Source organism: Neoarius graeffei, chromosome 4 (genome assembly GCF_027579695.1).
Source record: "Neoarius graeffei isolate fNeoGra1 chromosome 4, fNeoGra1.pri, whole genome shotgun sequence".
Classification (NCBI taxonomy): Eukaryota; Metazoa; Chordata; class Actinopteri; order Siluriformes; family Ariidae; genus Neoarius; species Neoarius graeffei.
In genome coordinates, this window is record NC_083572.1 from 68,196,104 (window position 1) to 68,212,344 (window position 16,241).

Consider the following 16,241-nt stretch of genomic DNA (forward strand, 5'->3'; position numbering starts at 1 on the left):
CAGCTGGCTGTGCTAACAGCTGACGGTGAAAGCTGGTTGTCCCAGCAACTTGCCACCGGGCTATATGGGCCCAAAGAAGATCCCCACTGCTGAGGAAGTCGATGACATAAAAAAGTCACTCGACTTCATAACGGAAGAAGTTTCTGCTGTCAGAAGCGCCAGAAACTAGTATAGAGGCGTTTAAGGACTGGGTAGAAAAGACATTTACAGTAGATAATAAAAAAAAGTTATCTTCATTTGTGGGGATACTAATATTGGTCTGTTGAACCCGTGCTAGGACAACGTTAAAAATGTTCAGCATTTCTATTTGTGGAGTAAAGCTATGGAACAGTTTGAATGTGGAGCTCATGAAATGTACGACTATAAACCAGTTCAAAAACAGGTATAAGGAACAGATCTTTGAGGTATGTGTGTGTGTGTGTGTGTGTGTGTGTGTGTGTATATGCATGCATATATATACATATATACACACTGTGTGTGTGTGTATATATATATATATATATATATATATATATATATATATATATATATATATATATATATATATATATGCATATATATATATGCATATATATATATGCATATATATATATGCATATATATATATGCATATATATATATATATATATATATATATATATATATATATATATATATGCATATATATATATATATATATATATATATATATATATGCATATATATATATATATGCATATATATATGCATATATATATATATATATATATATATGCATAATTATGATATGGGTGTCTGTGTACGTATGGATGTGTATAGTTATAGGTATATGTATGTACTGTATATATGTATTGTATGTGTGCATATATGCATAACATAAGTATCTGTGTTAGGTTCAACCCAGTTTGAAACGGTCAATCGGTCAACTTATTTCTCGGGACCCCCGCCCTCGTACCACCCAGACGTCTGGGACGGAAAACCGCAAAAAAACAGAGAACCAGAGATCGGTTTAACTGCTGTTTATTCACAGTATTCTCGCCAAAGATGAAAGATTACAAACACCTTTTATAACAAATCATAATCTCTCCAAACGGCTATTGCGTCTTTCAAATGTGTGTGTGTTTGTATGTGACCTCAGAGGGGGGTGTGTGTGTGTGTCTGTCTCTATGGGAGGGTGTGAGTGAGTGACATCATTTTGATATGTGTCTATGTGCTAGGTCAGCAAATCACATCTTAATTCCATATGTATGTGTGTGTGTGTGAATGAAACCTTCAATCATAAGCAAAATAATATTTCAGCAATTTCATTTACGCACGTCAAAGCGCGCGAGATGTTTTTATGACAATGTTTTAAACAAAGACTATGTTTGATCTAACAAAGAAGTGTTCTTCTCCACTGGACGAAGGTCAGGCTACACAGGAACAGTTTAAAATCACTGCCATAGTATGTGCAATAGTCCAAAATAATAAAGGATCTTAAAAAGCTCTAAAATATAAAGTCTTAACTCTTTGTTCAGCAATAAGGCTACCATTACATCCAACATTAAAGTGTGCGTGGGTCGATCTGACATCAAAACAGACCTTGGCGTCATTCAGACACTTCTCTGATCAAAAATACACATTTCATAAACAAAATGTTCCCAAACAATGTCCAGCCGAGACAGAAGGTCATTTTTAACTGAACCTTAAGTTAATCCTTAATTTTGTCACCATTTTGATAAATTACTTATAATAAATTGATAAATTACTTATAAAATACTTATATAAACCTAACAATCTGTATATTTGATTTGGTCGATATTATACCATGTTGGTATGTTTTTTTTTTTTTTTAATTTTGTTTTCTTTTGTATATATAGTTTATGATGGTGGAAAGTGACGTTTGATTAGCGGTGGTCTAGAGGGTTAGGATTTGATAAGTTATTTATTTCTTCCTAATCCTTTCCGAACATCATTATGTTATTGCCTTGTGGCTACACTCTTCTGTTTGTTTATGAAGATGTTTTGATGATTGCATTTTTTACTTTTATTTTTGTTGTGTTTTATTTATTTTTTGTTTGTTTTTATATCTTCTTTACTGTTCGGAATAAACCTCTAAATAAAAATACAAACTTTATAATATCCAACAATGGAGGGGGAAAAAAAAGCATTATCATGGCCAATACGCATTTTACTCTAGCCTATTCACAGCCTGTCCATGCTTTATCAGGCCACGTTCTCAATACATCTTGATTCACCTATTGCTATGTCTTTTGGCAAACACACCCACAAAATCAAGGTTTATGGCTCCGGCCGGCCCTTCTTGACTCTACACTTAACACCCCCAAGTTGCTCAATCGCTCGTCACTCATTGCATTTCTCAAGACAGACTTGATTAGCACAGAAAAACTGTGCTCACAGGTCAGGCAAATTCTCCTGACTATCCCTCTGCTGCTGCTCCCCTGTCGGCTGCGTCTCACCTGGATTAATTTTCTTTTAAAGTAAGAAGAAATGTCTGTGGAATTTCTCTTTATTGTCTGCAAATTCACATATCACAGCACAGTGACTAATCATGGCTAGTAAGTTAACGCTATGCTACCCGCTAGCTGGGTAACTTAATGTGACACCGTCAAAAACACTGCAGCCGGTTAAGCCAACTGCCAGAGTTTTATGTATATAGCGGCCCCCCCACATGCTTCTTTGACTTACTTACACCTGAGCAATCTAGTGGTCTTCCAGCGACACAGTGACCAGAGACGCAGCTCAGCCAGTGAGTCAGTAAGTGAGTGCACATGCAGCAGCAGGCTGGGGGGGATCAGAGAGCGAGTGACAGTCAAAAGCGGCTCTGCATTTGAACTCCTCATTGAAGCTTGCTCTCTCCTCTCTTCAAAGACTAAAAGGAGGTTTAATCACCTCCAGACAGCAGATCAGGAGGCAACTGTCTGGCTTAAGGACTTCACTAAATAAGTAAATATTATGCATTTGCGACTGGTCGGGCCAGTGGGGGGGGCGGGCAAATTTATAGGGGTAGCCATGTCTCCCTCTCTAACAGCTGCCCCCCGCACCATTGCATCCTTTGTGCAAACAAAATGGTGAAAAAGTGAACAAATATTTTCTTTGTGTATTAATTCCGTATCGTATTGTCAGCAAGCCAAAATTTTAAACCTTATACATACGTGGACAATGTTAGGAAGAATGGCACCAATAAATAAATAAAAGCCATTAAATAAATTAGCTCTGCTTTGTTTTGTGTATCACCCCTGTGTGTGCTGGCACGACATCTGAGTCGCATATCTCGTTCATGCGTGTGTGCAGGATTTGGGCAGTAAGCTGATGCAGCTCGTGTCTGTAGCTCCTGTTGAAATCCAGCGTGACATCATCACCAGTTTACCTGAAATACTGGAGGACTCGCAGCATGGAGACATGGCCAGGGAGCTCAAGTAAGCACTCTGATTTAGCAAAGCTCGTCGATAACCCAAATCTCTTCTAAATCCATGTTTTGCCTAGACAGTGAGCATAATTAGGCCTTGTTGGCTTGTTGTTGCATAAAAAAAAAAACTCTTTATGCTTGGGTTGATCTCGTGAGTGTTGACGAGAGTGTGACTCTGAGGTATTTCTCATTCTCTCTGCATAGTGCCTTACTCCAGCAGAACACCCAGCTGACTGTTCCCATCCTGGATGCTCTGTCCAGCCTCAACCTCGGCTCCACATTACTGTCTGAGGTATCTACCTGCCTACTGCAAAAACACACGTCTGTACACTGCTTCTACTACAACGCAGGAAAACTCCGAAGTTGTCCTGCAGTGTTTTATTCCACTTTGTACCAAATCAGTTTGCCAACAATTAACATCAAAATTGTATTAAAGAATGACGTAAAACTTTTTTTTTTAATCCACTTTATTGTTAAATTCAATACTGTGACATCCATGAAACCAGAGGTGGACAAAGTACCCAACTTCATTACTGAAGTCAAAGTACAGATCCCACTGCTCAAATATTGCTCCGATACAAGTGAAAGTTGTCCAGTCAAATTTTTACTTAAGTTAAAGTACTGAAGTACTTGCTTTTAAAAATACTTAAGTATTAAAAGTACATTTTCTGTCAACGCATCGTTGTATTATTGCCACAACGCTTACGAAACCTAACGCCGTTACCAAATACAGAAATGTGAATCCACAATATGAACACATGCTGTGCATCATGGTGGTTTAACGTTAAGCTCGCTAGTCAGTGAAGCTCCACCTGACATTCTAGCAAACTCTTTTCAAACTCAAAATCATCCTGGGTAGCTAATGCTACTAGAAAAGAAAGATTTCTACATTCCGTTTATTTGGCAAGATTATGCTAAAACATATTTCTGAAAGGACTTCAGATAAGTTAACGTTATTCATGTTAGCGTAACTCTGTTTTTACATGCTAACTAACAGTGTCCAAGTTAACTAGCTATGTGTAAACGTTAGCCGTGGACAAGGCTACGGCAACTTGGCGGGCAAATCCATAGAAAGTCATTTGACTAACCAGACTGCATAGCTATTGCACAGGGATGTGATTTTTCCGCGAATTCACGGAATTCCGCTTTTTTCACCTCAAAACTTGAAGAAAATTTTTTTTCCGATTTTTCCCTCATCCACATTCGTATCCTATTCGTTCCGACTTTGTTTGAAAGATGGCAGCCTCGGATTTGCATCTTTACGCTCGATCACGGAGGCTGCCATCTTTCAACTCTTTGTTTGAAGCGAGCTTACGTACAGCTATCTAACAAGCGCGTTCATTGGTTGTTACAGAGCGATGAGCCAATCACGTACCTCGTTTCATCTCAATGACGTAATTGCGTAAATGACGTAATTACGTCAATGAGATGAAACGAGGTACGTGATTGGCTCATCGCTCTGTAACAACCAATGAACGCGCTTGTTAGATAGCTGTACGTAACTCGCTTCAAACAGAGTTGAAAGATGGCAGCCTCCGTGATCGAGGCGTAAAGATGCAAATCGAGTTAAAGAAATCGACAGAATAATGAAAAAAGTTCCGCTGGGAATGGTTGGAGAAAAAACGCGGCTCGCCTCGGGGCGAATTACGTCACAAGGCGCGGGGCTAGCAGGCCCTGCTCGCGCTGGTTCTTTTGGGGGGGTGAGAGAGAGAGAGAGAGAGAGTGTGTGTGTGAGCGAGAGTGAGAGTGAGTGAGTGTGTGTGTGAGCGAGAGTGTGTGTGTGTCAAAGTTGCATGTTGACCATTAAATTGGCTTGAATTTGTTAATCATGACAAGTTTTTTCTTGTGTGTTTGCTTGCCATTTTAGTACAATTTTTAAGTCAGAAAACCCCAGAACCCAGGCGCTTCGGGGGGCTTCCCCCCCTTGTCCCCCCACCAGGCCGCTGCCCTGGACCAGCTGGGGGCCTGTGGCCCCCAGCCCCCCGGCTAAAATTTTCAGATAATTTCACCAGCCCCAAATCACATCCCTGTATTGCAACATTATCGCTAGCTCTAAAAGCACAGACAACTTCATTGCAAGCTTTCTCTTGGAATAAAACGTGGACAGACCTCAATATGCTTCCGCAGGTTGGGCGAGTTTTTGTAGGCCGTGATGTGGTTCGTTTTCAGCAAACATTTAAAATGAAAGGAATCGTTATTCCTTTTAGAAAACTGAAACATGGGTTTGAGGTATAGCCCTGGGTGCGTGCAATCCCCAGAAGAACTGCCTCCTTCCAGTCAGCCATCAGCTGATGGTGTTAAATAATGCTGCTAAGAAATCACTGAACTTGATTTTATCCAGTCTGTGGACGTGACGTGACCCTAGTGATTACTGATGGGCTGTCTCAGTGTCACCTGCAAAAAAACCAATCACGTTTTAGAAAAGAAAAAAACATCCACTTTCAAAGCTGCTTCATAGTAACGAGGACCTTGATAGAAATGTAATGGAGTGAAAAGTACAATATTTGTCTTTCAAATATAGTGAAATTAAAGTCATAGGTTTTAAAAAAAAAATACGCAAGTAAAGTACAGATACTCAAAAAGTGGACTTAAGTCCAGAACTCGAGTAAATGTACTTCGTCACTGTCCACCTCTGCATGAAACAAGTTAGTTCCTGTTATTATTACGTTATAGCAACTGTAAACAGTTGCTACTTCAAGTTTTCTTGAAGTTAAAAAGGCAAAAATGCTGCTTGTCATGTAACTGAGAAGCATAAATCCCTCAACCCTGATGAGTTTCCCATTGCTGAAAACCGAATGTATTCTTTATCTCTGTTTAAATAAAATGAAATCATCCAGTTTGTTTTTCAAGTAATTATAACGATTTATTTTGTTCGCGGTGTGGTTTCTATCAAATCCTGCGCTCTGATTGGCTGGCGAGCGGGTCTGTATCCTACGATACGGACCCCAGTTACCTCTGGTGACTTGCTTGTTCACAACAACAACAAACATGGTAGAATTTTTTGTCAACATTTTTTTTTTATAAGATGTATTTATAAGATTATCAAAAATCTTATAAATTTTTGCCAGCATTTCTCAGGAGAATAGCTTTAATTTTACAGCATGGATAGCGATAACGACAGCGTTCACAGCGAAAGCGAGTGTTACTACCCTGAGGAAGAAGAAATAAAAGAAAACATTTCAGGAGAAAGCTAAAAACCTCTAACTGTTGCTAACGCCGAGCAAAAACATGGCTGAATCCTGAATGACTCAATTTTGTATAAATAGGGGACTACATAGGTGGCAAAATGTAGTTTTTTTTCCTGCCATGGAAGTGCACTTGTATACTGAGGAGGAAGCAATTTGCATTACAGCCGTGAATGAGGATTCAAAATGGCGGCTCGGCTCGGTTTTCCCTTTCGGGCGCTCTCGTTTTCTGTTAGAATTTGGTAAAGAAAAAGATAAATATATTATTTACCAGCTTAAGGTCGGTCCATATGGTGAAATACTCTGACCTCGGCCTTGAATACTGACCTCGGCCCAGAGGGACTTGCTCAGTACTTTCAAGACCTCGGTCACGGTATTTCACCATACGGACCTCCCAGCTGGTAAATAACTTTATTTATTTATTTATTGTACGTTAAAGAAATGGAACCAGTCACACACTTTGATGATTTTGTCTTATCTCTACTGCTGTTTTAAAAATGTAAAAGTGGAAATATTAGCCTGAGTAGAAGAAACTGGTTAATATACTCTGCAGACTCTGTTCCCAAGATATGCTGACCGTCCTTACTCATCTGTCTTTCTGTCTCTGTTTTGTTGTCTCAGGTCCGTGGTGCTGTCATGGCGACAGTCGCCGCCGTGCAGCTGGAGGATCTTCCTGTTGTAGTGAAGTTCATCTTACACTCCATCTCTGCTTCTGATGCTAATGAGGTCTGAGCTTCCAAAGCATGTTTCCCAATAAGCCAATTAAAGTGGTCCTGCATTTTCCACTGTAGCATTTACACTGAACTCTAATCTGTGCAAGAAGATAGATGTAATAAACACTATGGCATTTACATTTATGACTCCTTATCAAGAGCAACTTACAGCAGCGATTTGAAGTCAATAAATGCATCCAGATAGTGGGTCGCTAAGTCACGGACTAAAGGCCCTGAGTACTGTCGGTCTAAAAAACTCTTGGGGAGATATCTCAACTCATTATCTGTAGCCGCTTTATCCTGTTCTACAGGGTCGCAGGCAAGCTGGAGCCTATCCCAGCTGACTACGGGCGAAAGGCGGGGTACACCCTGGACAAGTCGCCAGGTCATCACAGGGCCGACACATATGGCCCTTTTCCACTACCCTTTTTCAGCTCGCTTCAGCTCACTTCAGCCCGACACGGCTCGCGTTTCGACTACCAAAAAACAGCACGACTCGGCTCGCTTCAGCCCTGCTTAGCCCCTAAAACTCGCACGGTTTTGGAGTGGGGCTGAAGCGAGCCAAAGCGAGCCGAGTGAGGCTGGGGGCGTGAGCAGACACTCCCCTGTGCACTGATTGGTGAGGAGGAGTGTCCTCACATGCCCACACACGCCCTGCGAGCGCGCTGGGATCTGTAAACACCGTAAACCCGGAAGAAGGAGAATTACGAATTACGAGAATTATGAAGCCTTATGCGCCTCGCCTCATCTATACACTCTTGCCAGTATCTGTTGGCGTTGTCGGTGTCAACAAGCCACAGCACCAAGACCAGCAACACTAACGACTCCATGTCCTCCATGTTTATTGTTTACTATCCGGGTCGTGAGACTACCGCTTAAAAGCTCACTGATGTCACTGTTTGCGCTGCTTAACGACATCACGTAACGTCCACCCACTTTCGCTAACTCCACCCAATGTGTCCACCCACTTCCAGCCAGCACGGTTCAGCGCGGTTGTAGTCGAAATGCAACTCCAACAGCCCCACTCAGCCCGACTCAGCACGGCACGGCTCGGCACGGCTCAGCCCGACTCAGCCGCGTTGGTAGTGGAAAAGTGGCAATAGACACAGACAACCATTCACACTCACATTCACACCTACGGTCAATTTAGAGTGGGGAGATATCATTTACTGAAATATACAGTACTGTGTGCTTGTGTGTAGGTGGTGTGTGATTTACGAAAGAAGCTGGAGTTGGAGCAGTGTGTGTTGTCGTCAGTGCTGCAGGCCTCTCAGAGCCGTGAAAAGAACAAATGGAGCAGAGGGTGAGATGGGCTTTGACTGACTGGAATATGCTCATATCCTACCCTGTCAGGGCTTGTGAGAGCTTATTTATTTATCTACTTTTATTTTGCTGAACAGAGATCCTTCTGTAATACTACTCTTCTTTAAATCAGTCTCATCAACCCACCCATTCACCATGTTGTTTGTTATTATTTGATGTGAAATGCTGACCTGTACATCTAGTCTATGTGTTAACTGGACTATCTGTGGTGAGCTGGGTATATTGCACAAATAATTCCCCACAGTGTTTCACCAAAGTTTACTGGTTTGGGGGGGGGCGGTTGCTGGATGAGAATGGTCACCTGCAAGACCCCTCCCCGTGGCTCCTATTACAGAGCATTTGGACCTGAACAAACAGTTAAAGGAGTTGTATTAAAGTCTCAGCATTTATTTTAGAACAGTAATTAGAATAAATTTTACAATAGAGCTGCACTCCTGGTTCTTTAGCATTTTTAGAAGGAGTCTCCAGTGCTAACACTTTGTAACAGACAGAGTAAAGTTAGCTCTGTTACAGGAAATTCTTCAGGTCCGGTTGCAGTTTTACTATAACGTGACTAGCTGCATTTATTTATTTATTTATTTATTTAAAATCTTGTTAACTTTTTAAGAGAATGGTTAAAAAAGAGAGAGAGGCTGGTGAAGGAACAGTTGTTTATTATGGATGTGTAACAAAATGTAGTAACGGACACTAAATTATTCCATGGGGTTCCGCAACATTAAACATAACTATACACAGACAAAAAAGCTCGGTGTGCTCTTCTTTAAAAAAAAATGCATTTGCTGTGTAAAACTGCTGTGGTATAAGAGGAATAAAGCACATTGGGAGCTGCTTTTGTTGCAAAACAATCAATTTGGGTTGGTAATCGTGATGGAGGTATGCATATAACTCGGGGGTTTTCAAAGTGTGGGAGAGTTAGCCCCGCCTCAGAGAGCAAATAAACAACGCCCCCCCCCCCCCCCCCCCCCACACACACACACACACACAATTTTTGTTGTTGCTATACTTAATGTTCCATTCGTATTTAAAAAAAAATGGTTGTTGTACACTTATTTTTTTTCTTTTACACATTTTAAACATCTGTGCTTTTTGAAAACATCTTTTTTACACATTTTAAACATCTGTGATTTTTTTAAAAAAAAAATCTTGTTTTATACATTTTAAACATCTCATAGCATCGTTAGCTAGCACCTCTTGGCAGACAACACACTGTGGCAGTGGAGCATCTTCAGATCCAGTCCATGAAAATCCAAACTTTAAATAATCGTGGTCATACTTCTTTTTTTTTTTTTGCTTGGCCCAGACTCTGTCTCCTCACTCACTGTAGCTTTAGGTACTAAAAATCGATCCATTTTGTCTCTGGCAAAGGCTAGCTGAAGTTCGCTAAATGTCCGCAATAGTAACTTATTCTGGTTTATTTTTCCTCACGTTACGTCCCCCCTGAAGAACTCTGGCGCCCCCTAGGGGAGGCGCGCCCCACACTTTGAAAAACCCTGATATAACTAATCCTTAGCTAATTGTTTTGAGCTACATAACTAAGTCTATTAACGTATGAAATGCTTCAGTGTTGTCTTTTTTTTTTCTTTCATCCCCTACCTATGTGATTCCAGCTCCTCAAGTGTCCCAGCATGCAGCAATAAGGACAGCGTGGCTCTGGTCCTGGAGGTCATTAAGTCAGCTGTGCGTTTTCAGAAGACGGTCTCTGAGGCCTGGCTCAAGGTAAATGGAGGCAGAGTGGCTAAACTGAACAGTGCAAATCCTTCAAGTGAGACAGCAGTGAAATTGTAATGCTTTTTTATTATTCCTCCCCCCCAGGCTATAGAGAGTGTCACTGAGCCAGAAGATCACAAGGTGCAGATTGTCACTTTGGGTTATTCTTCCTTTTTATTTCAATTGGATCATAATCATGTTTTGATTAACCCAGGTTTTTTTTTCCCTCCCCCCAGGTGGTTGATGTGTTGGTTTTGCTTATTCTCCACTCCACTAATGCTAACCAGAGTCGGCGTGGGGCAGAGAGAGTGCTGAAGGCTAAAGTGCGTGGTGGCCTTGTTCACGAAGCGCTACTGAATAAGACTTTTAGAGACTATGCTCAGGTCAGCTTTACTTTTTTTAGTACATTTAGGGCTAATTGAATTTAGCACAGTGTTTGTGAATAAGTTTATATATATATATTAGTGCTGTCAAGCGATTTAAAATATTTAATCGCGATTAATGTTGCGACAGTCATAGTTAATAGTTAACTCGCGGTTAATCGCAATTTAATCACACATTTTTGTCACATAAAAAACCATTGTAATTCTCTTATCAGCATAAAAAAGTGAATAGGCTTGCTTTGTACCAATTTTTTTTTTTTTTTTATTGCAAAGCATAACACGTCTTGACACAGCCACTGCAAAGTGAAACCTAAGCCGAGCACCGGCGCGGGGCTAGCAAGAGAACCATGAGTGAAATGATCTACTGTTTGAGTTAGTCTACAACTCTAATCAGAGAGATAGGTTACACAGTGACGGTGGGCTTGACATGCTTGATTATAATATAAAGTACACTATTATATTAAGTTTAAATTGTTCGTTGATAAATATTGCATTGAATCTGATCTTTACTGTTTCAGCTCACTTAACACATTTTGTACTTTTACACTTTCTGCCTGTTGATGCGTCGCGCTGTCCAATCAGAGGCGGCCAAATTTGCATATTACAGGAAGGATTTCTGGGATAGCATTGAGTTTACAGTTCAGAGGGATCTGGCTTCTTTAGACGCTGTCTTCTTAAAACTGAATAAATATTTAAAAAGAGCCAAATGAGCCAGTCTTTTGAACGGCTCTTTTCAAAGAACAGATCACAAAGATGCGGATCCCATCAAAGAGCCATAATTCCCATCTCTACTAGCGCGCCCTGCCCGCGCTGGTTCTTTGGGGGGGAGGAGGGCAAAGGACTCTGGCTGTGCGGGGCATTACAGTCTAGCTGCTATCGTTTTTCTAAGCAAAGTCTCTGTTCCAAGTTCCTGGCAGTTTCAAAAGCTTATGAAAAACCTACATCATGTCACAGAGCGTTAATCTCGCGATAAAAAAATTATCGCCGTTAAAATTGAGTCAAGTTAACGCGTTAATAACGCGACATTTTTGACAGCACTAATATATAAAAAATATTCTTTGCACTGTATTTTATTCTCGTTAGGTTTTGTGCCACTGTATATTTGTTTGCGTATGTGTGTGTTATTTAACTCTGCACTTGTGTAGTATAATTATCAGGCGTAGAAATTCATATATTTTTTCACCAGCCAGCGGGACTAGTTACCTTCCAAAGTAACTCGCCAAACAGAAAATCAACTCACCAAAATTTGTTCATGTATGAATTTTACTTCTGTTAAAAATAACACAAAAGAGAGTAGTTACCATTGTTCATGACTAATGTGCATTTATTTCCAAGACCTGAGTATTTTGATACTGTTGTTAAATACATAAATGAGAACAACACAGAGCACCATAATATAATATCAACAAATAATAATATATTGGAAAACTTGGCAACTTGGTGTATGAGTATTGAAAACGAATATACTTACTATCATGACTACAGCACCCAAAATATGTCCAACATGCTTTCTGTATTTAACCATTTATGAGAGAGAAAGCATTAGGAGCTTCATATTGACTAGGAATCAGCTTGAAAAAAATGAATTATTCCATAAAAATCGTATCGCAGCCAAGGCCTACCCTGCTCCCACGTTTGCTTATAAGTCCTTTGTCGTTTCTCCTTCTCGTACGCTTTATCGGCGGCCTCTTTCTCCTCTTCAGACCGAGGTCGCTTTGTCCCCGTCTCTGGCGGTTTCTGTACACCTTTCAGAAAATTCCACATCACAACGTAGCTTTGGCAGATGTAGATGTAAACAACAACAAAAACACGTGTTTAAATGGGTGATAATGTGGCCACATCTATTGAATTTGATAACGTGATTACCGCGATATTCAACGAGGCGCGTTATATGCATGCGCAGTAGTGAAAAAACCGACAGCCTGACTCGTACACGATATGATTCGGAATTCTTCGGTATTTTCCGTCCTGCTGATAAACACACCGATGAACACAGACATGGCACACGCTTAATATGTGGCGGCTTTAGTTGACGGTGTGTCTGAATCTTCGCTTCATATATATTTTTTATTTTCAACTAGCCAGCCGGGCTGCCTAGTGACAGGAATTACCCGCCAAATGACAAATTAAGTCGCCTCGGGCGACCGGACCACCGCGAATTTCGAGCCGTGATTATGTATGTGTGTATGCCTTTTATAGGTGATGCGTGGGTATTTTCCCAGCATCCTTTCCTTGGCGCAGGGGCTGCTGCGATCGACAGACTGCTGTGTCGTGTCCTTTGGAGGACACATTTACAAACAGGCCTTCACTGCTTTCGACTCCTACTGCCAGCAGGTAACACAGCTCATCACACCTGCTAGCATGCCTCTGTGACTTATTTATAATACTTTTCTACAACTGATTGCTTTGTGATAACTGCTAAAAGAATAATCATTAATCGTTAGGTGGGAATAAGTGTGTGCGCGTGCGTGCTTGGTGTCCCATCCAGGGGGTGTTCTCACATTACACTTAGTGCTTCCAGGACAGGCTCTGGATCCACCATGACCCTGACAATAAGGCATTCACTTGAAGATGAATGAATGAAAAAAATACTGTGTGATTGTAGGAAGTGGTGGGTTCCCTGGTCACACACGTGTGCAGTGGTGTGAGTGGAGAGGTGGACGTGGCTCTGGAGCTGCTGTGTGAGTTGGTATCCCAGAAGCCCACAGAGATGGCACAGTATGCTGTCTTTGTAAAGGTAGGAGTCACAATCGCACACAGTGCCAGTCTTGAACAAAAGAGCAGGTTTGCCTTAGTTGTTCAATAGATCCTAGAATTAGTAATATTAATATTTTTCTGTATAGTTATTTGACCTGGCCTGGTGATGGGAACATAATCTCAGGGAAATGCAGAGCAGAAGTGGTGAATATGTAATCCCCTTATTGTGAATATTTGAGCTGATAGTCATTATTAAATCTGACTGTGATCTGTTGGAACGTTCCACCCCTTTTTTTTTTTTTTTAATTTTAACCTCCTAAGGCCCAAGCTGTTTTTTTTACATGCATTTTTTATTTCTCTTTGCTATTTGGGCTTATTATAACCTGATTAGAATAAAAACTAAGCATCATCTTTTGATAAGATGTACTTTTAGAGAAAAAGTATGTCCACATATGTGGATTCTTGTTCCGAATTTCCATAAAGTGCTGTCCACGCATGTGACCGCTAAGCCCTAGGAGGTTAAATAAATGCCAATGGAAGCAGTCAGTCACAGAGTACAATAAACATCATCAGTTAGTCTTAATAATGGCCATGGTGCCTGGGAAGGGTGTTTTTATATTGAAAACAAAACAGCTTTTTAACTCACTTAAGGTCATGGTTGTTTGGCAGGGTTTGGAGACTTGTGCACACGCAAGCAAGCATGCACGCACATTGTAGATCCAACAAGCAACCAGATTTATCATCGAACAGAAACTGAGCAGCCATGATAAATCAGATTGTCAATTATATCTAAAAGCTGTGAATATAACACAAAGCAGAGCTACACTAACATGTGAAATGGCAAGAAGCTGGTAAAGGTTTGTTGAAGCATTAACATCCATCCATCCATCCATTATCTGTAGCCGCTTATCCTGTGCAGGGTCGCAGGCAAGCTGGAGCCTATCCCAGCTGACTATGGGCGAGAGGCGGGGTACACCCTGGAACAAGTCGCCAGGTCATCACCGGGCTGACACACAGAGACAAACAACCATTCACACTCACATTCACACCTACGGTCAATTTAGAGTCACCAGTTAACCTAACCTGCATGTCTTTGGACTGTGGGGGAAACCGGAGCACCCGGAGGAAACCCACGCGGACACGGGGAGAACATGCAAACTCCGCACAGAAAGGCCCCTGTTGGCCACTGGGCTCAAACCCAGAATTTTCTTGCTGTGAGGCGACGGTGTTAACCACTACACCACCGTGCTGCCCGAAGCATTAACAGTATTTATATTATATGTTACCATAATCATGACTGGCCTAATACAGAGTGAAAACTGTGTTGCTGCTTTTGGAATTAGCATTCATATTTTGAGAGCAACACTGACCTACCTTGAAACTAGATCTGAAGAACTTTGTAAATTGGTGAGTCCATCGGAGTTATTTCCTCTGCTGAAACTCAGTGTCCCATGACTTTTTTTTTTTTTTGGTGCAGGGAATTCTGGACTACATGGACAACTTGAGTCCTCAGCAGATCCGCCGTCTTTTCCATGTACTCAGCTGTTTAGCATTCGGACAAGACCAACACGGCAGCCACATTCAGGTGAGTTTCTATTAAAGAATACTTCATCTCTATCATCTGCATCTGCGGTGTATGTGTGATTACCCCAGACTAGAATTTTAAGAAGTTTCCGTTTACTGAGAGCAGAACAGAAAATCAGTTTATTCTAAGCACAGCCTGAAGTCTAAGGCCAGTTGTTGGTTGATGTAAAGTGTAGCTCTGAATTGTTCAATTAAAAGTATTTGTGGAAATAATAAGTTCTTTACTTGTATCATGTAATCATTCCATGAGGGGCTACTTTTTCAGAAGGAGGAATCTGTGAAAGTGTTACCATTGGAGTCACTTTTAGCTTGATCACACAGGGACACAAACAAAACTTTAAGAAAAGTACAGTACCAGTTAAAAGTTTGGACACACTTTAGTGTCCTTTGTCAATGTTTTTTCTTTATTTTTATTAATTGAAAGACACTTCAGGGGGTGGCACGTTGGTGTAGTGGTTAGTGCTGTCGCCTCACAGCAAGAAGGTCCGGGTTCGAGCCCCGTGGCCAGCGAGGGCCTTTCTGTGTGGAGTTTGCATGTTCTCCCCGTGTCCGCGTGGGTTTCCTCCGGGTGCTCCGGTTTCCCCCACAGTCCAAAGACATGCAGGTTAGGTTAACTGGTGATTCTAAATTGACCGTAGGTGTGAATGTGAGTGTGAATGGTTGTCTGTGTCTATGTGTCAGCCCTGTGATGACCTGGCGACTTGTCCAGGGTGTACCCCGCCTTTCGCCCGTAGTCAGCTGGGATAGGCTCCAGCTTGCCTGTGACCCTGTAGAACAGGATAAAGCAGCTAGAGATAATGAGATGAGAAAGACACTTCATGTCTTAAAGTAATAATGGATGTCGTTTCTCTTTACTTAGTTGAGTGGTTCTTGACATAATAATATATGGATTATTACAGTTGTGGAATAGAGCTATTTGGTGTATTTTTATTATTTACTGTTTGATCTCAATCTCATTAAGAAGGCAAGAAATTGCACTAATTAACTTTTGATGAGGCGTCTGTTAATTGAAAAGCATCCCAGGAGACGACCTCATGAAGCTGGTTAAGATAATGCCAATAGTGTGCAAAGCGTCAAGGGAAATGGGAGCGACTTTGAAGAATCTAAAATATGATTCTATTTTGTTTAAAAAAAAAAAAAACTTTTTTGTTGACCCATATATTCCAAAAAAAATTCCAGATATGTTCCAAATGTTATTTCATAGTTTTGATGTCTTCAGTATTGTTCCACAATGTCGAAAATAATTAAAATACAGAAAAAC

The 16,241-nt window shown here is 41.0% G+C and overlaps 1 protein-coding gene across 3 annotated transcripts in view; it reads left to right on the forward strand.

The window, feature by feature from the left end:
- fancd2 (FA complementation group D2) overlaps window positions 1-16,241 on the forward strand; it is a 102,585-nt gene that overhangs the window by 17,001 nt on the left and 69,343 nt on the right. For all 3 annotated transcript variants that reach the window (XR_009654555.1, XM_060919543.1, XM_060919544.1), the window contains exons 9-18: window positions 3,274-3,398; window positions 3,593-3,680; window positions 7,195-7,299; window positions 8,489-8,589; window positions 10,217-10,325; window positions 10,422-10,457; window positions 10,553-10,699; window positions 12,899-13,033; window positions 13,305-13,436; window positions 14,874-14,981. Coding sequence is in view for 2 of the 3 variants with exons in the window: in XM_060919543.1 (XP_060775526.1) it covers window positions 3,274-3,398; window positions 3,593-3,680; window positions 7,195-7,299; window positions 8,489-8,589; window positions 10,217-10,325; window positions 10,422-10,457; window positions 10,553-10,699; window positions 12,899-13,033; window positions 13,305-13,436; window positions 14,874-14,981 (1,086 nt within the window). In the remaining variant the exon portion in view is untranslated. The remainder of the gene's footprint in view (window positions 1-3,273; window positions 3,399-3,592; window positions 3,681-7,194; window positions 7,300-8,488; window positions 8,590-10,216; window positions 10,326-10,421; window positions 10,458-10,552; window positions 10,700-12,898; window positions 13,034-13,304; window positions 13,437-14,873; window positions 14,982-16,241) is intronic.